Source organism: Pleurodeles waltl, chromosome 2_1 (assembly GCF_031143425.1).
Source record: "Pleurodeles waltl isolate 20211129_DDA chromosome 2_1, aPleWal1.hap1.20221129, whole genome shotgun sequence".
In the NCBI taxonomy this organism is placed as follows: Eukaryota; Metazoa; Chordata; class Amphibia; order Caudata; family Salamandridae; genus Pleurodeles; species Pleurodeles waltl.
In genome coordinates, this window is record NC_090438.1 from 65,600,236 (window position 1) to 65,626,372 (window position 26,137).

Genomic DNA, 26,137 nt, shown 5'->3' on the forward strand with positions numbered 1-26,137 from the left:
TGTCCATGGATAAGCCATGGTCATTGTGATGAGCATTGAGAATGCTGTTCATCTGGGCTTGAAGGAGTTAAGGAAGGTTGGAGAGATGTGTGATTCTTGGGAAGCTCCACAATTTACTAGGGTGTTTTTAAAGAAAGAAACCCAACATTTCTTGATGGGAATGATCGTTGAGAAAGGATGAGAATCAGACCAGGTAGGTCCCACTCATACCAGAGGTTGACACTATGCCTGTGATTGACATTTTATTAGTGTGGCATTACAGATGTCTGTGGGTGAGCAGATTTTAAAAAGGAAGATAAAGTTTCATAGAATGTTCTTGACACAAAGAGGCAGATTTTTTAACCATTTGTGTCGACTTCGTGTCACAAAAGTGATGCTAACTGGCAAAACATATTGATTTGGGGTTTACTTTCCAGTATAAAACTTTATTTGCACTAGAAGGTAGCCTTACACTAATGCAAAGGACTAGAGCAGGTTTATGCTGCTTTGTATCAAGGAGGTGTGGGAGTCGAAACCCAATAGTCATCTGAATCCCAATATTTGAACAGCCCAAAATTTTGCCAATTGAGTTTTGTCTGCAACTCCCCCATTGATCTTGCGTTAAAAGACTACACTCCTCATCAAAAACCTCACAGTTTCAAAGAGATAAAAACTGAATAATTTCAGAAGCATTAATAACTTAGTTATAGATCAGGAATGAGGCAAAAATGATTTATTACAGAATCGTTAAAATTGTGGTACAGAGAAAAATGCATGTATCGCCATGTAGGCTCAAATACAGGAGTACAGAGCCCAAAAAAAGCTAATAGATTCTCAATACAAAGGAACTTTTATACAAGATTCACATAAGCTTTTAATAGATTCTGCAAGTTCAGCATGGTATGATCATGGTTAGGTTTGCAGTGGCAAATCAGAAACAACAACATAATTTTTTAAACACTAGCACTAACCCATATCTTAAGGCAAAAATAATCTTCTGCCTTTTCCCTTAGCAACTGCACTCTGGAGATGGACAACACAAAATGAACCATTTCTTCAGCATTGGTTTATAGAAGTAGCACACTTACAGCGGAACCTCCAACAGAAGTCCTTGAAACTGATACTTTGGGTACACGATGGAAGCTTCATTCGCTATACACTCCTTCTAATACAGTGCATCATTCTCACACCTTTGACGCTATCAACTTGGTGTTCCACAGGAACAATGGGAGAAACAATAAAATGATGCCTCACACAAAAATGTGGCATAACTGCCTCTCAGTATCAATTACACCTCCAAGTGATTTAGCAAATTTATTTCAAGTGCAATTTCATTAGTTCATCGATTACAATTTTATGTATTGTTAAAATCATTAATATTCAAAAATTATTTTCACCCAATTTTTGCATGTTTGTACATTTTCTAAAAAGCTACTAGAGAGGCAATCCACAAGTGGTATATAGGCATTCCTAGGTAAGCACCCATTTATATATTTTTTTTTTACAAAGCACCGTATCCACTAACATTTGTAAAGAGTGCTTTGAACAAAACATTGCATCTTTTGTGACTGTAATAAACTAGGAGATATGATTTTATTTATCCATACTTTTCCAACATTGCATTTGTACTGCACTATACACATTCAAAGTTGGAAAAGTGTTCAACTATGTAAAATCATAGTGTTTTTTTGTACTAGAAGGGTACCGTTGCAGTACAAAACCTATGCTAGACATCACACAAACATTTACACTATGGTGTGCGAGCTTAGGGAGAGAGAGAGGAGAAAACATATACGGCGCCTTTCTGTTCTCTCCCTTTCACGCGACACCCTGCAGAAAGTTTGGTTGCGCGATACGCTTCGTGAAGTTACTAAATCTGACTCGAATAGAATTCCAGGAGAGTTGGATGACACGGTTGAGTTTCTGCTGTCAGGAGCAGGCAGTGGAACTGATAATTGTATTATTGCTCGGATGGTGTCACTATTTCTGCAGCAGAGGGATGAGGGGTGTTTCTCCTGGGGGGGCATATCTGGGGGCTGAACACTTCCTAAAGTGTTACTCTATGGAACTTAAGCTGCTGTGCTGCGTTGCATGACAAGGCGAGAGCTGGAAAGCGCCAAATCTCGAGAGGGGCGGCACTAATCTGCTCGCTCCTTAGCGCTAGTGCACAATAAGGCAGCCGAGCACACACCCTTGACCCATACGTGACAGGTGCCCGCGTGAGTTTTGCACATTTTTTGCACTTGAAGGGTATTCTTCCAGTTTAAATTACAATGCTTAGACTAACTTTAAAACTTTTCACACGTCAGATGTGTGCCGCACAGTGCAGTACACATGTGAAGTATAGAAAGTTAGGAGAAATAAAATCATTTCTCCTTTTTAAATCCTGTTTCAAAGTGTCGTTAATTTTTGGCACAAAATCTTGTCTATTATTGTTAGTAGATAGCATTTTGCGTCAGCAAACATGGGTTGTCGCATGGGGATGCCCATATACCACCCATAGAACCCCCCCTCGATGCAAAGCAAAGCAATCCAAAGCACTGCTTTGCGAGAACTTTCCAGTGCAAAATATTTGCTCAGTTTGATTTACTTTTATGGCACAAACAGAGTGTAAAATGTTTGTTACTGTGGGCCTCAGTGTCTGAAGTCACTGCTGCGGACAGTTACTCGTGTACTTCAGTCTGCCCCCACCATTCAATCAGAGACTTTCTCCCGCCTGCTTGAAACTGCATCTTTTCCAGACATCTATCTTTCATCTTCTGCTAGTTAAAGCCTTCTTATTTATGACTCATACCAGGGCTTTAAGTGGTGCAGGTCGTGATAAGTCTCAGGCCCAGTAGTGATTAAAAACTGACTTTGCAATGAGTCCCTACACTCATTGATTTCTAAACGATGACTGTAAAACCCCTTAAGGTAATCCCTCTCAGCGATGCAGCCCGCTTACATCTCACAGGCTTTTCTTTGTTTTGTGTCCCCTAAGAGTATTTGCTTTTACCGGATGTTGTGTTTCTGCAGTGCCTGTTAGTAGGTCATAAAGCTTTTCACACAGCATGCTCATTCAATCCTTGGCCTCTCCGCAGAGCGCACAGAGAGATGGTCACATATGTGCCAAGTGTAATTATCGTTTGACGTGCAAATGTGAGAAGGAGGTAAACAGAGAGCCTGAGAGAGACTGCAGAGGGAAGTGGAGGGGCTGAGACACCCCAAAGACCACAAATCTTTGGCAAGCCTGATTATGTTTAATCTACAGTCTTATCTTTTCACTTGCAGTTATTTACAACAGAATCAGTGTTGCTTTTTGCTATGAATGCTATCAAGCATTGGCAAAGCCAATAGGCCTGGATTGTTTTAGGCATGTTGTTGAATCATGTCTGAATTTAGTAACATAAAACCCACATAGATTGGTAAAGTGGCATGCTGTGTGAAGCACAGGATGTTAGTTTGCATGTTTTAAGGCATGCCCTCGATCACATCGGTCGCGCCTCTTGGAAAGTACTTTTAGGCCACAGTCATTTCCAAGAACCCCCACGTTTTTCATCCCACTTATGGCACCTACTCTAAGGCTCCCGAATGATGCACCCATGAGCTTTCCTCTGGCTCTCCCAAAGTGCCACCACCTGTCAGTGCATCACAGCCCTTGTTGGGTGGTGGAAGGCTGTGATGATGTTAGCACTGCATTGTCCATTGATGTGTAATTCGGAATCACTGTGGACATCTTTGGTTAATTAACTTGCTGGGGTGAGAGTCAGTGTCTAAACACAGTTTAAATCCTCATCAAATCCCCATAAAATAGAGCATTGATGCTCCAAAGGATGCCATGTAGGGTTAAGTCAATAAGTTATAGTGCAAATAAATGGGCTACTGATACTGCTGCAAGCTCAGTGAGTTATACACCGACCGCAAACATCTGCATGTAACAATGCAACCTACAAGGCAGAAATATATGAACCCTTGCAAGTTGTTATCCAATCATTCATTCTTAATGGGTGCTAAGGAATACCATTAAGGGACTCAGTGATTCAGCTGAGTGCAATTAAATATATCCGATCATCACAGTGGATCTGAAAATGGTAATTACCACCAGCCCCATTGGGATTAAGAGGACATTTATTGTGAACTCAGTGTTTTTCTCCTGGAGATTACACATGTTCCAAGCAGCTGAATTCTCTTGGAAAAAATCCAGGGAAAAATTAGAGGGGAATCAGGCGCTGTACTCTTGATAGCTCGGTAATGCTTAAGCCTATATTTAAAAGAAATTGACGGAGCGCGACCCTGCGCCAAAATTGGCAGCGCCACGCGCCGTCATTTTCACAGTGCAGGGATGCGCTGCATTTAATTGAATACGGCACACCCCTGTCTTGTCCCCTGTGCTGGCGCTAAGTGAAGCTGCCTAGCGCCAACACTGGCATCTTTGCACGATGTAGGCATCGTGCAAGGATGTCTGCGTTGAAGAGGGGCTTGATTGTTTATGTGCAGGAAGGTGTCCCTTCCTGCACATAAACAATCACTAATGGCGCTTTGGCACTTCTATGTGTGCTGCAAAATGCAGCACACACAGAAGAACCAAAGCGTCATTTTTGATTGATTGTTTATGTGCAGGAAGGGACATCTTCCTGCACATAAACAATCATTTCTGGCATTTTGCTCTTGATAGAAAAAGCAAAAAACGAGGAGGAATAAAAGTATTCCTCCTCGTTGCACCTTGCTAAATCCAACCCTAGGGTGGCGTCTGATTTTGGCACAGCCTCAGGTTTACGAAATCTCGTAAATCTGAGGCAGCGTCAAAATGCAATGAGTGTTGCTGTGGCATGCCCACAGCAACACCCATTGCACGTCCCACTGATGGAGAAAACTGCGTCAGAAGGGCCCATATTTACAAGGAGGCGTAACGCCACACAAAGTGCCTGGAGCAGAGGTTAGCGCCACGTAAAGTGACGCTCCACTGGCGCTAGGGGCTCTTAAATCTGCCCCTTAATTTCTTAGTGGACTCCCAGGGTTCAACTCTTATCGGAATAAATTTTACCCATCTTGGAGGTACCGGTATTGCCTGTATCGGTAACTCTGGTGGCGAGTGAGAAAAATCGACCCATTTCCCTGTCTACACACAATGAGGTCCCAAGTGCCAAAAACTGTTTTTATTGAGCTGTATAAATCATTATTAATAATGTAATGGAGCAGGTCTCCCCCTTGTTCAGCCAATCCATGCTTACTTGTTCGAGCAGCATGATGGGGTTTGGTGGTCTAATGCTTACCTGATATTTTATCCTATTGAGGTGGGGTGAGGGGCGGTTCTCCTGCTGTGTGCTTTACACGAGTATCAGTCACATTACACAAGGACACATTCATTTTTGGTAGGGACAGATTAAGTGATATGTCCAGAATCAAAGGATGTTGAGCCGGCGCCGAGACTCGAACCTCCCCGGCTCACAAATAGGCAGCTCTGGCTGTTAACGCCACTCACTATTTCCCGTCTTCTAGCATCAGTCTGACTTCATTTACACTTCCAATAGTTATATCCCTTCAAGCCATGCTCATATTGATAGGACATCAAGGCTTCCTGGCACATGCCTGCCCCATTCCTAGAAGTTAGTTGAGGACCTGAGGATTGGTAAACCCTGCATGCACAATGTGGGGTGTAGGTCAGAGTCTGCGTCCAGGAGAGTATGGATGGGTGTAAATGTGTGTGTGTTTACATAAGTCTCAATATTTTGTCAGGAGGTAGAATCCCCCTATTAGGCCTTAAAAAACATATCTTTAAAGTAAAGATGTGAGGGTCCAGCTGGACTTTGTGTGACTTCCAAAAGCTCCCAGCCAGAAATTCCACTCTGTCAAAAGGAATTACTGATTTTCTGAGACATTCTGCTTTTGTAATCAGGTTGGAAAGAATAGTCGCCTATTTCTGCGCTGTAGCGTCGGGGGGAGGGTATTTGGGGTGTTACATATTTTCTGATAAATAGTTGGGTACAGGAGGTTTCAGCCAGGTATGGTGAGGTGCCTGTCGGATATTTGCAGAGATCTTTACATATATACAGACAAACACGCACACACTCTCTCCCTCTGTTTTGAAATTCTTCAAAAATTTTAGTTATTTTCACAAAATCATGTGTTTTCTCTAACGTAGTAACCCTGCCGGTCTGCATTGCTCTCCCTTCCCACTGACCCTTAAGTCCCTTCAATGCGCCCTTCTTGTTGTATAATGTTGTTGAAAATCTGGAGCTCACACCCCCCAGTTTCACTGACTGACCAAGCTACGCCCCTGCCAATTCCCCGACACACTACTGTGCAGGCAAACACCTTGACTGTGTATGGGCAAACCTGCATGTCAGCACACCAAACCTGGACTCAGTTGTGACGACCCATTGGTCCCACCTAGAACCCGGTTCCAGATCAAGAATAGCTGCTAGTAACCAACATGCATCAAGTTTCCCCTCTGGGTCTGCACAGGCTGTCAGTGTGGTACCCCAGCTTCTCTTAGATCAGGTAGGCATCTGCCATGTGCCCCACATGCTATTAGTTGCACTTTCTTTGAACCCTTGCTTGTTAGCTTACAAAATTGTATTTTCACTGGTTACAGGATGTGTTCCTATTTCTATCTATGTAGTCTAGAAATCTTAAATTGCTGACATGCAGAGAGCTGCTGGTTCAAAGCCAGGCTGGGTGTGGTGGCAGAAATGGGGCTCTCCGCCTCATATTCTCTTAGCAGCATCTGTAGAAACCTGAATCTTTATATAGTATACTAAAATGAGGCATCTGTGAAAAGAATCCAGATATTCCCTTATGAGTGGACAGGGGCTTGCTCTAACAATCTCAAGAAGCTCTTTTAGGGGCTTACGTGGTCGAGCAGCCATAGGTTTGTCAGAGAGGAGTGCTAGACATCTGCAATACGCACACAGTCAATAAATGATGCACAAAACTCAATAAGGAGAGCCACACCAATGTATAACAAGCATTTGCAATACAGCGGGTCTCACATTTGCTCGACTTAGAGCTATTAGCGTTGTAAAGCCCTAAACGGACTTTTCTTGCCACATAAATTGAAAATAAAAAGTAAAACAGTTTCACATAAGCAAGCCAATTTAAAGCACCACAGCATGAGCGTGAAGCGTGAAGGAGAGACAGAAAAGGAAACAGAAGTTTGCTCATAGTCAAACCTATCGGCAGTTATGCAATTATCCATGTAACAGGGTCGATGTCATGCAAAGTGCTCGACTACTGCCCAGCGAGATCGCGCTGCATGGGAAAGAAAAAGAAAAAGTAGTCCAGAAGCCATGCTGAAAACATGGAGCCTCGTATGTTTCAGTAGTTCGTCTGATGCGGCTCCCCAGAAATAGTGCCAGCGGCCCCCACTGGGAACCACTGGCTCAAATTAAGCTCTGCCCCTGAAGTTACCAAAAATGTCCTTAAATTTTTTTTATGAAATCCAGGCTAATGCTCCTAACACTGTCAAAGCCCTTGCACTGCTACCCTAACACTCCCCTGTTCTTTTCAGCTGAGTACACCTAAGTTGCTTTCAGACTCTTATCCCCCTAACATTTCTGACTAAGTTACACCAACAGAAGCTTTTCACAAGGTTCATCGTGGGGCAAATCGAGTGGCTGTAATGTTTTTGAGGCCAATATAGGCTGATTTTCTTTCTGGGTAGCAATGAACCAATGTCTGCACTCAAAATATGATTAAGGGCCAGATGTACAAAGCCTTTTTGAGGTCATAAACGGCCCGATTTCCAGAATCAGGCCATTTGCTACAGAAAAAAAGGCCTTTTGGTGTGTACTAAACCCACATTGCGATTCACTGAAATGTTACAGAATCGCAATTTGAGGTTGCAACTACATACCTAATCTGTATTTGGAAGGGGTGTGTTTAGTGCGTCCCTTCCAAATAGCGATTCTCAGTAGTAGTGATTTGCAACTGCATTCCAGTTGCAAAACATTCATTTTTTACTGACTACTGAAAGGTAGCGGTAAGACAATCAGAAATGGAAAGGAGTCCAAAAGGGACCACTATCCCTTAGAGAATGTTGAAATATTTTTTAAGAGCAGGCCTTGGTCCCACAGACCACTGCGTACTGTTAAAAAATAAACATTAAACCTTTCTTTTTTTTTTAATCCTAATCCGATTTTCATGTTGCATTAAAAAATGCTTTATTTGACAGCAATTATAGCTATGGTGGTCATGTGACCTCAGCAGGCCCCTACCCCTGTGATGACTGGAATTCCTAATGGGTCACAAATTACGACCAACCTGATTAATAATCACTTTGTGGGTCGATTTGTGACCAAACAAGAATCGGTAATTTTAAAAAGAAAACTTTTATACATTAAGAATAGCAATTAGCAAACAGTGAATCAGAAAAATAGTTATTTGGAAATCACTGTTCTAAACGTTCATAAATCGGCCCCTAAATCTCGACTCCTATTGTGACTGATTTCAATGGTCAGCAGAATGTGCTGGCACCGAGAGGGGCTGGATCGTTTTGTCCTCATAAACTTGAACTTTCAGTTGTTAACTTAAGGATGACTGTTTAGCTTCTGACTTTAATTCAGCCTTGGGCACTAAAATCTCAAGTTTCACGTAGATATCTGGCCTTTCAGGTTTAAATGTTGAATTTCAAGCTTTTTATAGGAATCACTCACTTTAAAAGGGATACTTCGGCTTAAATAGAAACCCCAGAGGGACTTATAGTGGTCAAATATTCTGGTCCTTCGTAGAGTATGCATGTTTTGTACACAATTGAAATCATGTGCAAGAAGATACCCAAATACATGGTGTGCGCAAACATTTGCACACATCCTCTAACCTGAACACAGTCATTGCAGATTCTGAACACATTTTTAGGTCAAGCGTAAGCGTTCGACCTCATGTATACTTTTAGTATACTTCTTATGGCTTAAAGCAACTTCATTTGCTGGTGTCCTTTAAAAATTCTTGCTCACTAGTGGTCAGTTCTGCCTTTTTCTCCCTCCTTTTTTGGTTTCAGAGCAGTGACCAACTACTGTATTATTCCTCTTTGTTTTTTTTATCTGTTGCTGTGACTGACTATTCTTGGTATTTCTTTGGTGCTCCCCTTTCACTGTGGGTGTTTTAGGCTGGTAGCTTTCTGCGGTTTATTGCTCCCGTCTCCGTCCATGTTTCTGACATTTGTTTTGGCTTTATTCCAGTGCTGTCCTCGTTTCCCTCAGCCTCCAAAAATAAGCTCATTTTACAAAGGAAACACCCAGTCCTTTAGCTCACTTCTCACAAAAGCCACAATATGCCCTTTCTGTTAGAATGTAGCTAAACATAGAAGCAATGATGTGAAACTTGCTTAGCCCTTCATCACATCTTGTCTCTCTCTCCAGGGCCCCTCCCTGCCAGCACTCACAACATCGTACACAGGGCATTGCTTATCTCCTTTATTGGGGCCATAAATCTTCTCAGGCTAGTCGGCTAGTTAAAATGTGAGGCAAGAATGCTTGCAAGACTTTTTATTCTGTTAAAATAAAAAGAAAATACTTTTCTAGCCTTATTTTCCAATTTCTGTTCATACATTTACACAACATGAGGTAGTGCAGTCATCTTCTCGTCTCTCCTCAAGGGCTTGTGATTTCTGATGTTAGTAGCCGCCAGTGACCACCAAAACATGGCAAGAAAGAACGAAATTATGAGACAGGGTTGACCAATTTATGGGGCAGGAAAAGTCCAGTTCTGAATTTACAATTCCAATATCTCTAACTCAAGAAAATGTGGAACCTATTGCATTGCAAATGCATATTTTGAGAGGCTGTGAATCTCAGGTGTGAACTCGGGATTCCTTGAGATCTCAGGGCTGATTTGATTTACTCCAGTTTCTATCTAGTTCTTTTCTGTATTGTCCTATTTAAGTCCTCATCCACCCAACAGTTTTCCTTTTGCCTTGGATAGTAATTTTTCAGTATTTTACCGGAGCCAGTTGTTCATAGTCTGACAGGTGAGGGAGATCTTGGTGCCATTTCTCAACAATGGTGCTTTTAATGAACAAAAATGTGTGCAAAAAGTCTGGGTTAATATTAATCCGGTTCCCTTGCAGGAAAGTTGGTGTGTGATCCGTGATCTGTATGGCCTTTGACCTAACTACATTATCAGTTTAGAAACATGGCTAGTATAGTAGAAACTATAGTCAACAACCAGAAGCCTTGGGAATATAGTGAAAATCAAGTTGAGTCTGTGGGTTTACAGTGGCGTCAGCTGCTCCACTAATTGCGTAAAGACCAGACTGTTCACGTCAATAAGGATTGAGAGAGTAAGGTGTACCTATGGTCTTCTTCCAACAGGTTGTCCAAGATGAAAGATTGCTTAGAGATGGTGAGAGTGTGCAGGGAGATATCAAGATGTTCTTCCATGAAGGATGCTAGATTCTTTTTGGTAGATGTCACACTCACAAGGAGGAAGTTGAGCTAGTGACACATATTATGAAAAGTAGGAAGGAAAACTCTGACAATTATTTATCTGAGAAGGCCAGATGTAATGATGTATAACACTGCTTCTCTGGCTTGAAACAATAGTTATTGGGGAGTAGGCCTACAATAATGGTTGATGATGGATCCTGGTCTCAACAATGGCCAGGAAATCAGGGATCAGAGATGCCGTCGTGAACTTTTCGATCATCAAGTTATACCAGTTGACCCTAGAGAATTACTTGTGAACAACTCAATAGTAAAGATCTAGGACAAAGGCAGTACTAGCAAGTCATAGACAAAGGCCAGTCTACATGAAACTATGTGATGGCTGCACTCATTGTGTGGTCCCCAAGCATGAAGAAGGATCACTAGAATGGTTCATAACTACAGCACAATGGTCAGTGCTCAGTCAACACCTGACCTTTCACTGCACCAAGTGAGTCGGTCATTGGTGCGGTCAATAAGTATTAGTCACATTTGAAGGTAGAACACTGCAATCAAGTGCCTAAGTAGACCTGTTAATCCTTTCTTTGGATCAATTTGGGATAAGATAAGATAGTGCTATTTGCTGGCAAAAAACTGCCCAACAATGAACAGAATACATTATACAGACCATTTCACATGCATAAAACACAGTGCAGATATGCAGTATAGTTGCCCATCATGATGCTACCAGTGGCACATAATGCCAATAAATGCCACCCAATCACCCAACACTGTGCACTAGGCAGACCGTATCAGACACTTCCAGCATAGTTCTGATATGCCACGTAGTTGGCTGTCATTGGACTCCCAAATGCACTCATCATCCATCATAGCATATTATCTATTCCTGTCTGAATAGTCTTATAATACATGGAATTCTGTAATCCCTGTATAAACGCCCGTCTCTAATTTCTTTATAATCAGCGACTTGTGGCACACCCAGTCGCCGATTATATAAAAAATAAAAAAAACACATCACAACTCGACCATTATAAGTTATCAAAGTTGAGTTCTGACATCACAAACCCTGCTGCCAGAACCAGAAGCAAAGGTGAAAGGCAGGTCATGCCACGGAGCATGATTAAAGCAGCTGTTTAAAGCAAGGAAAACTGAATGTCACTTTTCTTTCTTCTGCTCTATTTTTCTAGCCCACAATGACAAGCAGAGATAATATGTTTTTTTTGTAGAGAAAAGCTAAAATCTTTCTGCATATTTCTACATATTCCGAGCTACTGCAGCTTTATTATTTTTTTTTTTTTTAAAGAAACAAACTTGTATTGAAGTATTTCTAATATCTGCTTGCAACAAATATCTAAAAGGTTTTTGAGGTGTTTAATTGTGCACTAGAGGTTTTAATTTTGTTATTCTTCATGTTTGCCAATCTCTCATACAAAAGAGCTATGCACCAAGGTTTTAAGTGGTTTGTGGAGAAGGTGATGGTGTAACCTTGTATTATATGAGATAAAGTCCCCCCTGGCATACATGATAAGGATATTGCAACTCACCTCTAAGTTCAGTAACCTTATAAATGAACTTGGCCTTTGGCTTCATTCCTCTATATGGTTATGGAACTCCTCGGTGACTTGCAATATCCTTACAATGTACAGCAGGGATTACTTTATCCCTTTTTATAATTTGCTCAACTCCAACAGAACACATTCGACACACCCGCTAATACCCACATTCAATCGACGCAGCAATAAAGTCCTCTACAGCATATCCCCCTCATTACCAATTAACACAATATTGCAACAACAGTCTGTTCAGTCCAGGAAGTGGAGAAACATGGTCCAGAATCACAAATTAACTTGAAAGTTGCCAAGGTTTTTCCTTATTAACTTCTGGAATTTTTGTTTTTAATTCCACAATTTTTTTGAACTTTGCAAACTGTATAAAAGTTATAAAACAAGAAATAATAGAAGAAATCATTTTGAAATGAGAATTCTAAAGCAAGAGTTGCTGTAGTCCTACAAAATGTTTTATTAGCAGGAACGTTCTCCCTCAAGTGGAGTATGGCATAACTGACAAACTGGTCAGAAGGGTAAAATGTTTTAAAATGTGCAGTCTGTGAAGGTTTCCAAATTCGCCCAATAAGGTTCTGAGTCATAAACCATAATTATCCATTTACTCCTTTTACCTTAGGCCAGTGCTTTGAGTACTATTTTGATTATCATGGAATTTCCAATGTATCCATTCCTCCTGGGAATCTCCTATTAAAAGCACACAACCCACCTCTAAGAGGTGATTGCTCACACATAATAGTATACAATACTGGCATTATTTTCAGTGTGAATATTCCATTTACCAGACAAGTTTGATGTTTTGTGAGTCACAAACATGAAGCTGCATCCATGAGTTGTGCTATTTGCAATGAGGCTAATTCAGACTTAGATGTGCATGTAGCTTTGTGAATCAGCACCTGAGCGGTGCCCTCTTTTGTAGTTGGCTTCAGTGCCCACATTGCCCATGGCTTATACATCACGCGCAGCATTACAATCACTTCTGCAACACTCCTTGATTAACAAAAACGAAAGGTCGAGCGTCCTGAATTGTGAAGCTTCCTAAATTATGATGCAAAATGTTGATCAATGCTCTTTTAAGATACTATTTATACTGTTTCAGATACTTTAAGAAGTTCCAGTACTGCAGCTATGCCCCTCATGTCCGAGCCTGCAAGCCGAACACGGATGGGATCTCCTCCTTCGAAGACCTCCTGGCCAACATCCTCCTGCGTGTCTTCGTCTGGGTCATGGCGTGCATCACCTGCTTCGGCAACATCTTCGTTATCTGCATGCGCTCCTTCATCGTGACCGAAAACTGCCAGCACACCATGTCCATCAAGTGTCTCTGCTGTACGTCAAGTGGAGGTTTCTGGTGAAGCCAGGAGGTTTGAATATTTGTGCAATGACCATGCTCCCCGGCTCTTGCTCCTCACAGCCAGGCCTGCTCCTGTATTTTGTTTGTTTTTCCCTCTCTTGTTACTGCTTCTCCTATGTTTGTATTCTAGTCTTTCTCTTTCCTATTACCCTTCTCCAAAATCCTATTTACCTCTTGTTGTTCATTTGCACAGTTAGCCTTTCCACATCTCATTTTCCCTGTACACAACCACCATTCACCTCTGCCAACATATCTTGCACCCTTGTCTACCAAGATTCTCTTTCCAACATGTCTTCCGCCATTCTCCATTGTCACACGCCTTCCAAATGTCTTCCAATATTCTATGGTTCTCCTCCTTCTAAAATGTCTTCCACCACCCTCTACCGTTCCATGCCTTCCAAAATGTTTTCCACCACCCTCTACCGTTCCATGCCTTCCAAAATGCCTTCCACCACCCTCTACCATAACATACCTTCCAAAATGTCTTCCACCACCCTCTACTGTTCCATGTCTTCCAAAATGTCTTCCAACACTCATTACCATCCCACACTTTCAACATGTCATCCATTATTTTCTAGTGTTTTCATGCCTTCCAGGATTTTTTCCACCATCCTCTAGCATCCCACGGAGTCCAACATGTCCTCCACTATTCTCCACTACCCCATATAAACACTACATGCCTTAGCCCTTCTCTACCAACCTATGCCTTCTAGCACGTCTTTCACCGTTCTTTAGTATCCCACACAGTATAGCATGGCTGTACCCTTCTCTAACAATCTATGCCTTCCAACTTGTCCTTATCCAATGTCTACCATTGTACACTTTAGAACGCATCTTCCACTGTTCTGTATTATTCCACATAGTAGAAAAATCCTCTGCCTGTCTCTACCAACCCAAACCTTCCAGCATGTCTTTGATATTCTCTACAGTCCTGCACATTCAAATGCATCTTCCATCATTCTTTACTATTCCGTGTGGTCCAACATGCTTCCACTCTTCTCCACCAACCCATGCCTTCCACGTTTGTAACCGTGCCCCACCCTTCCTTCAAATCTTTAACTTCCCTTTCAATCTTTTCTACATGGAACCCCTTATCACCTTCCATTTCACCCCTTATGATGTTCACCACCAAGCCCTTCCATCACCCACACTCCAATAAAGTGTGTGCAGTCCATTTTCTTCTCCTGATTTCCTTCCAACAAGTGGGACACCAGGTTATTTCACAACTCTGCAGCATATACAGTTTTTATATTTATGGTTTGGGGAGGGGTGTTTTGTAGATCCTGGGTGCACAGCATGAGAATTTAAAGTCTGGCAATCCTTTTGCTGCACTGGACCAGGTTGGATGGAGAATTGGCCATTACAGCCTTCTAGGCAATGCTGAAGTCCTTGATTGTGATGTGGGCCTGGACAGGCAGCTAGTGCAGTTTCAAGAGGGTGCGTGTTTTGAAATGGCCAATTTCAATGCCTTTGAGTTGTGCAGAAGCACGCAATGATCTTCAGTGGGCAAAGAAGTGTCTGCTGTTCTAGCTCAGTGGTTCTCAACCTTATGACTTCTGTGGACCCCCACTTTATCAGTACTGGAACCCGGGGACCCCCCCACTGAGTCATTACTGGAAGCCGGAAACCCCAGTTTAAACATTGTTGATCTGGACCACAAAACAATACACAAAAAATACAGAAACAAGCATTCATCCAATGATAACACATTTTATTTAATTTGAAAACAAATTTATATAAAAAAAATGTAAAAGGAAAGTTTGAGCTTTTCTAAATTCAATTGAAGCCACACATTGTCCATACTATCATACCTAGGAGCATATTTACAAGAAAGTGTCACATCAGCTCTGATGCGTCACTTTTCTTGCATCGCCCCGTGCCCCCTAACGTCACCATGGCAGCGCTGTATTTACTATACAGCGCACCATGGCGCACAGTAGGACAATAGTGTCAAACTTATTGACGCTATTGTGGCGCTTTACTGGACTAGCGTCAAAACTTTAAATGTTAATCCAGCAAAGGTCAGGGAGGGCCATAGGGTATCATGGCAGCGTCACTTTAACGCCCGCCCTGAGCAGGCATTAAAAATGACAGAAAAAATGGTGCAGTGAAATCTTGTAATCTTGCACCATTTATTTGGGCCTTCCTGCGTGGGAACGCCCCCCATGCATACATTATACCTGGCGCAGGTATATTGTAGTGCAAGGGGTTACAAAGTGGTGCAATGCATGCATACGGCGTATGGTGTGGTCCTCCTCAATGCCTCCTTAGCTTAAAAAAAACCACGCAAGGTGGCGCAAGGGGCTTGTAAATGTGCCCCTAAGTTCTGTTTTTATGCAACGGCATTGCTCCCAAGAATCAATCTAATCAATTTAATTTGTAACCCCCAATTTCAAATTCCTTGACATTTACATTATGTTTTAAAATTTTCAAATGTGCATTTAGCCACCTTATTTATATACATTTTAATAATCTGTTACTATTATTTAATTTTCTACGCAGTCACGGACTCCATGAGGAGGCTTCCGGGGTACCTAGCAGTCCCCAGACCACAGGTTGGGAATTAGGGTTCTAGCAGTATTTTCTCTATTCCTAGGAGAAAGAGCTTTACCTTTTGTTTAAGTTTAAAGGCCTCTTTTGCCCTGGGAGGGTCACCAAGCCCCTCAAAGGCAGAGCTCTGCGGTGACCCGCCAGCTACATGCTTTGTCATGTCTCACTATTGTCTTATGGGAATTGTTAGAGACTGAAATAAGACTCTCATATAAGAACCGTAGCACAGACTTTTATCCTCTTCACCTATGCATTTCCTGGTTCTCCTTTATGAAACCTATGGCGATCCTCTCGAAATCATAAAATACAAAATGGAAAAAATATGAACAAGTGTAAGTTGTGTGTTTTCGTAGCAGCTCAATCCATGTTTACCTTGAGTGTTTCTGGGAATAACTCAGTGGGTACAATGTGAGTGAATATGCAATCTGCCACCTTCCAAGTTAACCACTTGTGGGTGCCTGTGGGAACTCTCTGCTTATCAATGGGGCAGGACCGAGGCCCGAAAACTAACCCTAAAACAGGCAGCATTCCCTCAAAAAACTTTCAGCACAGGGTATATGCAAAGGAACAATGTGGTGTATGATGTCAGAATGGGTCTCAGAGCCCAGGATGACGTCATCGATCGTTCTAGAATGCTAATTTTTCGTGATTGTCACAGATGCAGGTCTGAGGCTCATTTTTCGTGATTGTCACAGATGCAGGTCTGGGGCTCATTGTTGGTGATTGTCACAGATGCAGGTCTGGGGCTCATTGTTGGTGATTGTCACAGATGCAGGTCTGGGGCTTATTGTTGGTGATTGTCACAGATGCAGGTCTGGGGCTTATCACAGGTGCAGGTCTGGGGCTCATTGTTGGTGATTGTCACAGATGCAGGTCTGGGGCTTATTGTTGGTGATTGTCACAGATGCAGGTCTGGGGGTTATTGCTGTGATTGTCACAGATGCAGGTCTGAGGCTCATTGCTGTGATTGTCACAGATGCAGGTCTGGGGGTTATTGCTGTGATTGTCACAGATGCAGGTCTGAGGCTCATTGCTGGTGATTGTCACAGATGCAGGTCTGGGGCTGATTGTCACAGGTGCAGGTCTGGGGCTGATTGTCACAGGTGCAGGTCTGGGGCTCATTTCTGGTGATTGTCACAGATGCAGGTCTGGGGCTCATTGCTGTGATTGTCACAGATGCAGGTCTGGGGGTCATTGCTGTGATTGTCACAGATGCAGGTCTGGGGGTCATTGCTGTGATTGTCACAGATGCAGGTCTGAGGCTCATTGCTGTGATTGTCACAGGTGCAGGTCTGGGGCTCATTGTTGGTGATTGTAACAGATGCAGGTCTGGGGCTCATTGCTGGTGATTGTCACAGGTGCAGGTCTGGGGCTCACTGCTGTGATTGTCACAGGTGCAGGTCTGGGGGTCATTGCTGTGATTGTCACAGATGCAGGTCTGAGGCTCATTGCTGTGATTGTCACAGGTGCAGGTCTGAGGCTCATTGCTGGTGATTGTCACAGATGCAGGTCTGGGGCTTATTGTTGGTGATTGTCACAGATGCAGGTCTGGGGCTCATTGCTGTGATTGTCACAGATGCAGGTCTGAGGCTCATTGCTGTGATTGTCACAGATGCAGGTCTGGGGCTTATTGTTGGTGATTGTCACAGATGCAGGTCTGGGGCTTATTGTTGGTGATTGTCACAGGTGCAGGTCTGGGGCTCATTGCTGTGATTGTCACAGGTGCAGGTCTGGGGGTCATTGCTGTGATTGTCACAGATGCAGGTCTGGGGGTCATTGCTGTGATTGTCACAGGTGCAGGTCTGGGGCTCATTGCTCTGATTGTCACAGGTGCAGGTCTGGGGCTCATTGCTGTGATTGTCACAGGTGCAGGTCTGGGGGTCATTGCTGTGATTGTCACAGATGCAGGTCTGGGGCTCATTTCTGGTGATTGTCACAGATGCAGGTCTGGGGCTCATTGCTGTGATTGTCACAGATGCAGGTCTGGGGGTCATTGCTGTGATTGTCACAGATGCAGGTCTGGGGGTCATTGCTGTGATTGTCACAGATGCAGGTCTGAGGCTCATTGCTGTGATTGTCACAGGTGCAGGTCTGGGGCTCATTGTTGGTGATTGTAACAGATGCAGGTCTGGGGCTCATTGCTGGTGATTGTCACAGGTGCAGGTCTGGGGCTCATTGCTGTGATTGTCACAGGTGCAGGTCTGGGGGTCATTGCTGTGATTGTCACAGATGCAGGTCTGAGGCTCATTGCTGTGATTGTCACAGGTGCAGGTCTGAGGCTCATTGCTGGTGATTGTCACAGATGCAGGTCTGGGGCTTATTGTTGGTGATTGTCACAGATGCAGGTCTGGGGCTCATTGCTGTGATTGTCACAGATGCAGGTCTGAGGCTCATTGCTGTGATTGTCACAGATGCAGGTCTGGGGCTTATTGTTGGTGATTGTCACAGATGCAGGTCTGGGGCTTATTGTTGGTGATTGTCACAGGTGCAGGTCTGGGGCTCATTGCTGTGATTGTCACAGGTGCAGGTCTGGGGGTCATTGCTGTGATTGTCACAGATGCAGGTCTGGGGGTCATTGCTGTGATTGTCACAGGTGCAGGTCTGGGGCTCATTGCTGTGATTGTCACAGGTGCAGGTCTGGGGCTCATTGCTGTGATTGTCACAGGTGCAGGTCTGGGGGTCATTGCTGTGATTGTCACAGATGCAGGTCTGAGGCTCATTTCTGTTGATGTGATTGTCACAGATGCAGGTCTGGGGGTCATTGCTGTGATGGTCACAGGTGCAGGTCTGAGGCTCATTGCTGGTGATTGTCACAGATGCAGGTCTGGGGGTCATTGCTGGTGATTGTCACAGGTGCAGGTCTGGGTAAGGAGACTGTTCTTCATTCTTCACCGGATGGCCCCTTAGTGCTTGCTAGTGCCGGCCCCTAGCTTGTATTTATTATATTGCCCCTGGTTTTCCTCCGAAGAGTTAACCTTATTTAAATAGTGCAGGCTCAAGCCAGCCATCTCTTCCCTATGGGATGAGAACGTGTGCTGGGAATTCTCTGAGTGCAGGTGCCTGCCTCATGTACTGATGTGTTTATTAGGGAAACGCACACAGCTTTCTCCTTTGTGCTAATATTGCATGATTTATGACGTACAGAAGCATTAAGAGAGCGTCAAGACTGCATTTTTTTTATCCAGAAATAATGAATCGTGGGAAGGGGAGTATGTTAATCTTGTTGGGACCGAGGTATACATTAATCTTCTTACCCTGGTTTTCGGCACAAATCCATGTTTTTCTAAAGATTACACGCATCTTGATTTCCATGCACACCCCTGGGGTACTGTGAACGGCGTCGGTAGGAGTGTTTTTTAATTCTGTATTTTTCTCACTCACTCCACCTCTATACTGTCGGTCTCTTCGATTCTGGCAAAACAGCAAAAGCACAACATTGGGTTCTGAATCCGTGAAGGTCTGCCTGTCACCCTCTGCTCCATAAACATTTTACCTTTCCTCCGCCCTCATGTTTGACCTGCACTGATGTCTCAGGCCTGTGCAGGCGTGTCAGCCTCGTGTGCTTCTTTTTCAATGGTAAACCATTCTCTCGTGTGCCCAGCACATTCCTGCTGTGCGTCCTCCTTCAGGCCTAATGCTGGCCGTGTAATGAAACAGGGACTCCTTCCAAGTTTGACCGCACCAGAGCTCCACCATAGATTGGCAGACGTCCCCCCTCACCCATACTGGTGTCCCAGCCCTACTGCCTCAAATGGCGTTGGGTGACCACCGATTGTGCACTTCTGGAGTGACCGCTGGGTCTGCTTGTCTTACTGTGTCTGTTTATAGTGATCAAAAATACAGCATCAGGCAGCAGAACTACAGTGCTTAATTTGAGCCAGTGGTTTCCAGTGCTCAGCACCGGCACTTAATTGCCAACACCGGCAGTTATGACAGCAGCCACATGGTGGCGCTGTTTTTGAAATTTAAAGATGAGCAGAACAATAGTTGTTTAGTAATTCAATACATATTAAAAACAAATAATCCCTGCCACTCAAGCCATTCTTATAGCTTTGGAGACCTCGAACAGTCTGAATTGTCACTCTTTTAGCAGTGTGATGGTTAGTAGTTGTGTAAGTACGTTCACTGGCAGTGCTGACAGTGGCCATGTCTGGTTCAAGCTGCAGTACCTCCTGACGAGGGCCGTGGCACTTATTTTTTTCACATATTAAGCACTGAAAACTATGGATACCTTGGAGGAACACACATTTGCTAAAGGGCCAGCGAGAGCCAATGGGAACAAGTGAAGCTTCTGTAACCGGGTGTGACTTGTACACTTTGAAGCACATTCTGACTCATTATAAGTCTCACCTCATGGAGCACAGTTTCACGCATCTGGTGTGAGTCCCACATGTGGGTGTAGTTTCTGGTGTCATTAAAATCTGGATGCCCCAGAGACAGCAAGGGTCCCAGAGCAACATAAAGGCTGGGGGCGAGATTTATAATTGGATTACACTGCCTTTGTGTCACACATTATGTTGCTAGGACAACACAATCCTTAAGTCAGATTTACCAAGCAACGCAAGGTCACTTTGATTGGTGCTGCGTTACTTGCTAAATCTGGAATAACACAAGGCAGTGGAAGTTGTTCTTTTGAGTAACTCTGCCCAGTCGTGTTACCATGCATCCACCCATGGATTTTGGGGACATCCCCAGATTTACCAAGACTGGTAAACCTGGAAATGCATCAGAATGCTACTTCTTCCCAGTATAGGCTCAATGGGGAGAAATACCTTCTTCTCCTCGCTTTTCGTGTATCTGAGTGTGCTGCATTCTGCAGCACACTTAGAAAGAGGATAACACCTTTAAGGCTTGTTTTGTGCAGGGGGTGCTAGAGAGTCCTACCGCAAGATGGCCACCACTCTGTGAGTCTCTGCCGGCCGGAGGCTGTTTATCCGAGATTTGTCCTAAGTAACCAGGGTGGCTCCTCCACCCCCCCCCCCCCCCACCAGCAGCGGCAGCTGCAAAACCTTTAACAGAAAACGACAATAAACTTAGTTTATGATCGTTTTCTTCTAGAGGTGTGGGCCACGAGGGTGACGAGCAGTGAGGGGGAGCACAGAGCCCATGTGTGTTTGGCCGGCCGTCTCAGGCTGGCCAAACACACATGCACAATAGGCTCTCTCCAGCGCAGCAACACAGTTGCCAGGCTGGAGAGAGCCTGCACAGGCTCCCAGTCTGCCTGGGAGCGCCCTGGCTGGGCGCTCCCAGCCAACCCTGATGCTGCTCTGAGCAGAGTCAGGATTGGCCACAGGGCAGGCTGGGAGCCTGTGCCTGCAGCCGGCTGCAGCAGAGGAGATGGAGGAGCAGCGTGGTGCTGCCTGCGCGCAGGTAAGTTTATTTTTTATTTTTTTATTTTATTAATATATCTCTCCCCACCCCCACTGCTCTTCCCCCCTGCGCGCTGCACCACCAACTGTAACGCCCGCGAGCCGTGACTGTAATTAACTGATGGCATCAGGGTCTGCCCAGCGGTGGCTGCGTGCAAGAGTCACTGCTGCAACATGCTAGCCAAGAGATTTTGTCCAGATGTGGATGGCTGACAATACTGAGGTCAAACATAATTGCGGCCTAGTTCAGGCCACGCTGTGATCAACAGGCCCCTGAGTGGCTTCTGAGGCAGAGGAGCAAGCTTGCGGCCTTGATCGAGTGCATTTACAGACATAATCTGAGGACCAGAGCCTGAGGGCCGAGAAGCAGGGAAGACGACCGGTGTAGCCGGAGGGCACGGGTGAATGAACTCTGGTGGGCCGGTGGCATGCTAGCCAGAAGGCCTGTGCAAGGAGGGCTGCAACCGTCCTACCAACCATAACAGACGTGGAGAGTCCCTGTCTGGTGCTGCGGGTGCTGAGGATCACAGAGAGCTGCCCGCCACTTTTACCTGGGATGAGGACTGGGGGTGAGCCCCCGGATCACTCTGGAAATTGGATCTTGCTCCTGAGTAGGCCCACGTGGGTGGAAAGGCTGCCAGGGAGGGGGGACCCTGAGTGAGATGCAGCAGAAGTGCCATGATGGCTTCTGGGACCTCCTGACCCCATTATATGGATCCTGCTCTATACTGGGGGGAGTTGGGCGGCCCAGCGACCACTACTGCGCTGCTAAACATTTGCTAACCAAGGGCCCTGGCAACTACATAGGGGACCAGAATTAACCCATGGGCCCAGAGACTGCTACAACAGAACTAGCAAGGGCACATCTACACCCCGACTAACCAGTCCTGGTATGGAATAGTGACTATCAGATCCCTCTGCTGCAGCAGGTTGATCTATTGGTGTGGTCTGGCCTGCTTGTGCCCCCTGATGCTGGAGAGACAGGGTGCGATGGGGCCTAGACTTGTAGAAGTTTGAACCCCCACAATGCTGTGGTGGCCAGTGGTGCTCCAGCTGGTCTGGATTGTCAGCTAATGATTGCAGCAGATCACAGGACTACATAAATATTGTGGTAAGAGAAGAACAGCCTGCCCGTGCCCCCCATCCACTGCACTTCCTCAGGGGTAAGGTGGGACTTTGTTGGCTATGCTATCTGTCCATGAAACACATGTTTGTGCTTCTGTGGTCTACTTCACTATACCTGCCGCAAGATGGGAAGAGACAACACTCGGTAGTCTAAGCTCGCTTTTGAACATCGGAGGCAGACCCGTACAGCAGATATTCCTGCTGACGACCATAAACTGACCAGGGTGATGACAAGAAGTCAGATCAGGAGACTGAAATCCACACTATGGGGGTTATTACAACTTTGGAGGAGGTGTTAACCCGTCCCAAAAGTGACGGATATACCACCAGCCGTATTACGAGTCCCATAGGATATAATGGACTCGTAATACGGCTGGTGGTATATCCGTCACTTTACCGTCACTTTTGGGACGGATTAACACCTCCAAAGTTGTAATAACCCCCAATGTTTCTAGACTTCAAGCAGAGTTTGAATGCTATAGATACTAAAATAGACCACCTGATGGACAGGTTTGACAGCTTCAAAGAGAAAGTCAACAAACACAATGATCGCTTGGTCCAGTCTGAAAGCCGCACATCAGACATGAAGGGTGGTCACTCAATGGCACAAGAGACCATGCTCCACATGGAAAAAGTGCTCGAGATTATCCATAACAAGAATGAAGACCTGGAAGAAAGATCCCGGAGAATTAACGTACGCATCATTGGGGTGCCGGATGCAACTGCGATGGGACGCATGGAAGACTATGTTGAGGAAATGCTCGGAGCACCGTTTGATGACTCACTTTCCTACATGCTCATTGTTGAGAGAACACATTGATTGCTGGGCCCGCGCCCTCCTCCGGGCACCAATGGTTGCTCAATAATAGCCCGGCTGTTGAATTACAGGGACATAGTTCTGCACATGGCAAGAGACCAGCGGCCACTCAAATACCAAGGAAATGAGATTGCGATCTTCCCCGATTTTATGGTTGCCGTGCAGCCTGCTAGAAGAGACTTTCTTCTGGCCAGGTGCTCGCTACAACAGACAGACGCTAAATACTTTCTGCTATATCCAGCCAAGTTGCGTGTGTACCAGTCGGGGAAGACTCATTACTTCACAGACTGAAAAGCTGCTGCCAAATTCGTCAAAATCATTCCTGAGTTGCCATGAAGATTGCCATCGTTGTCATGCAGCACTAAGCAAGGACATCTGAGCGACAATGATTGAGAGGTCTTGTCCTCAACAAGCACCGGCTGCACTTGTGGAACTTGGAGGATGGAGAGGGGCCCCCAATAGACCCGTCCCCCAACCTTAGGAACTGTGACGGTCCTCAAAAAGTACTGAACATGGATGGATATTGACTGGGCACCGCAGTCCCTGGCAGCACTGCCTGGGGAGGGGGTAAACATGTAGAGCAGATGACGGACAATGCCTGAGGGCTTGTCCCCTGCAGACCTGGTGGCCGCAGCACAGTGATGATGAAACCAGACTCATGACGAAGAAGATAGCGATAGCTTGGCCTGCTGTTAATCTTCGGAGGGCCCTGGAGGCCTTGACACTGTAAACCTCTAGCCACCCAGCATATTTTGAGCTTGGAGAGTACCAGTGCCCTAGTTCGTCCCTAAGGGATGAGTCTTGGTCAGTTTTCTCTGACTGTTGAGTATCATTTGGAAGATGAAGTGGCAAAGTGGGTGGTGGGTGTAATGTTGACACCATGTTGATGTTAGTGACCCTTTGGTTGCAAAACGTTTTGTTGTACCTTCCCCTTCTTGCTACTCAGCATTATGCCATTGGCTCTCATGCGCTATGTCCTACAAATGAGCTTTGGAAGCAAGATCAAGGTAGATGGAGGTCAGGCTGCTTAGATGATGGATCCCTCTGAGTGCATCCCCTTGAGTGTTCATAGTCTGTCTGCCCCCACCCCCTTCATGGCCCTCCTGGAGCTGCGTGGTGGATCTCACTCCCCTGGGCGTGGTATACGTGCAAGGTAAGGGAGCATTTACCACATTTTATTTTTTATGCAACAGATTAAATGCACAACCTGGAATATATGTGGACTTAGTGACAAGCATAAGACACAACATGGCTTATCTCCAGCGACACCAGATTGATATTTGCATGCGTCAGAGGCTGCAACTCACTGAGGGAACTAGGGTGTGCTTGCATGCTGGCTGGGTCGAGGAGTCCCATGTCACCCACTACTCTAACTATGCCCTGAAGTTGCTGTTCTAAATTCGTAAGGGTTTACCATGGCACACTCGCCACAGTCTCTGTGACCATCAGGGCAAGTATGTGCTGATGTCGGACGCACTACAGGGACACCCACTCCAGCTGTTGTTGGTCTACGGACCGAATATGGACGACCCTGTCTTCTTCACGGAGCTGTGGAGACTGGGGAATTCGCTGAAACCAGGGGCGGTCCTGTGGTGCTAGATCCCAGAGCTGATCGCTCCAGCGACTCTAGCACAACTGCGCTTACTCATGACAGATAAACACCTTGTCGACTTGTGGAAATCCCGACACACTGACAGCATGGAGGGCACTTGCATATCTGCTACACACACCACGTGGCAACGCATAGATTACTGGTTGACAACACACGACATAGATGCACGGACCTCAACTGTTGAGCGCCTGCCATGGACGCTGTCTCATGTCCCAGTACTCCAAGAGATTTTGTTTTTCTGAGAAGACGTCAGAACTGCCACAGTTGACTGTTTTAAACACAATGATAAGTCTGTAGCATCCCAGGAGGTCTAAAAGGTTGTAATACGAGAAGTTTGCATTGAGAAGAAGGCGGGGGTGCTGCAGGTGCGGCGATCTTGCACGCATGGAGAGTGAGATTCGCTCTCTGGACCTGTAATGTTTTGGGAATACTAACCCATCCAAATTAACGGCCTTCAGGGCAAGTTGGGGAATATGAGGAAGTGACCCAGAGGAGACCCACTTTTCTTGGAAAGATATCTTTCCAACTATCTGAGTAAGGAGGCTATATGGCAAAATGGGCAGGGGAATAGAGCTGGTAAGACCTTGGTGAATATGCTACGTAAGCCATGGGCAAGTGAATATATATTTTAACTTGCCGACAACCAATAGGGTGAGTATGTGGAACTGCAGCAGTGCAGAAGCAAATTGCTGCTGCTTTTTCAAACTTTACATGGCTACGCAGACCAAGCCTTCCCCGGACCTTGCGTCTTCTCTTGAATCGATACAACTGTGGCTTGATAAGGGTCACTAGCAGTTGTTAAATGAGCCGTTTGCTGAGGAGAAAATTTATCAGGTTATGAACTCGCTGCCAGGAGACAAGGCCCCTGGATTGAACGGCCTTACGACTGCATTTAGAAAGAGTACGCTGGCCTCCTCGCCCCACACCTCCTCACGCTGTATGAAGAACCCCTTGATGCAGACGCTGTCCATCCCTGCATGGCCCAGACCACTAAAACCAGACAAGAAACCTCACAGGTGCGAGTCCTATCGGCCTCTCTTCATGATTATTGGGGATAACAAATTCCAGGCAAAACTGATCACTGCAAGGCTATTACTACTGCCCATCATCACGCGCCTTGACCAGTCGGGCTTTGTGCCAGGAAGGTTCACAGCACATAATCTACACAATTTCTTCACTCTTATTCGCACCATTGACCCAGCTCTCCCCACTGCGGCAGAGTTCTTGGATGCACCAAGGCGTTTGACTCCCTAGAGTGGCTTTATTTGTTTACACTTCTTTTGTGTATGGTATGAGCCCCAAGTTTGTTAGACTAATTCATCTAATGTACACCGAGCCTGTTGTCCATTTACAGATTAATAGAACAATCACCTCTCCCTTTCCTGTGTCGAGGGGCACCCGCAAACGG

General features: G+C 45.2%; 1 protein-coding gene across 1 annotated transcript in view; it reads left to right on the forward strand.

Annotated features, from left to right (window-relative positions):
• The window catches only part of LOC138261292 (relaxin receptor 1-like), a 682,359-nt gene that overhangs the window by 608,005 nt on the left and 48,217 nt on the right, over positions 1 to 26,137 (forward strand). The window contains exon 14 of the mRNA XM_069210109.1: positions 13,002 to 13,231. Coding sequence (XP_069066210.1) covers positions 13,002 to 13,231 — 230 coding nt within the window. The remainder of the gene's footprint in view (positions 1 to 13,001; positions 13,232 to 26,137) is intronic.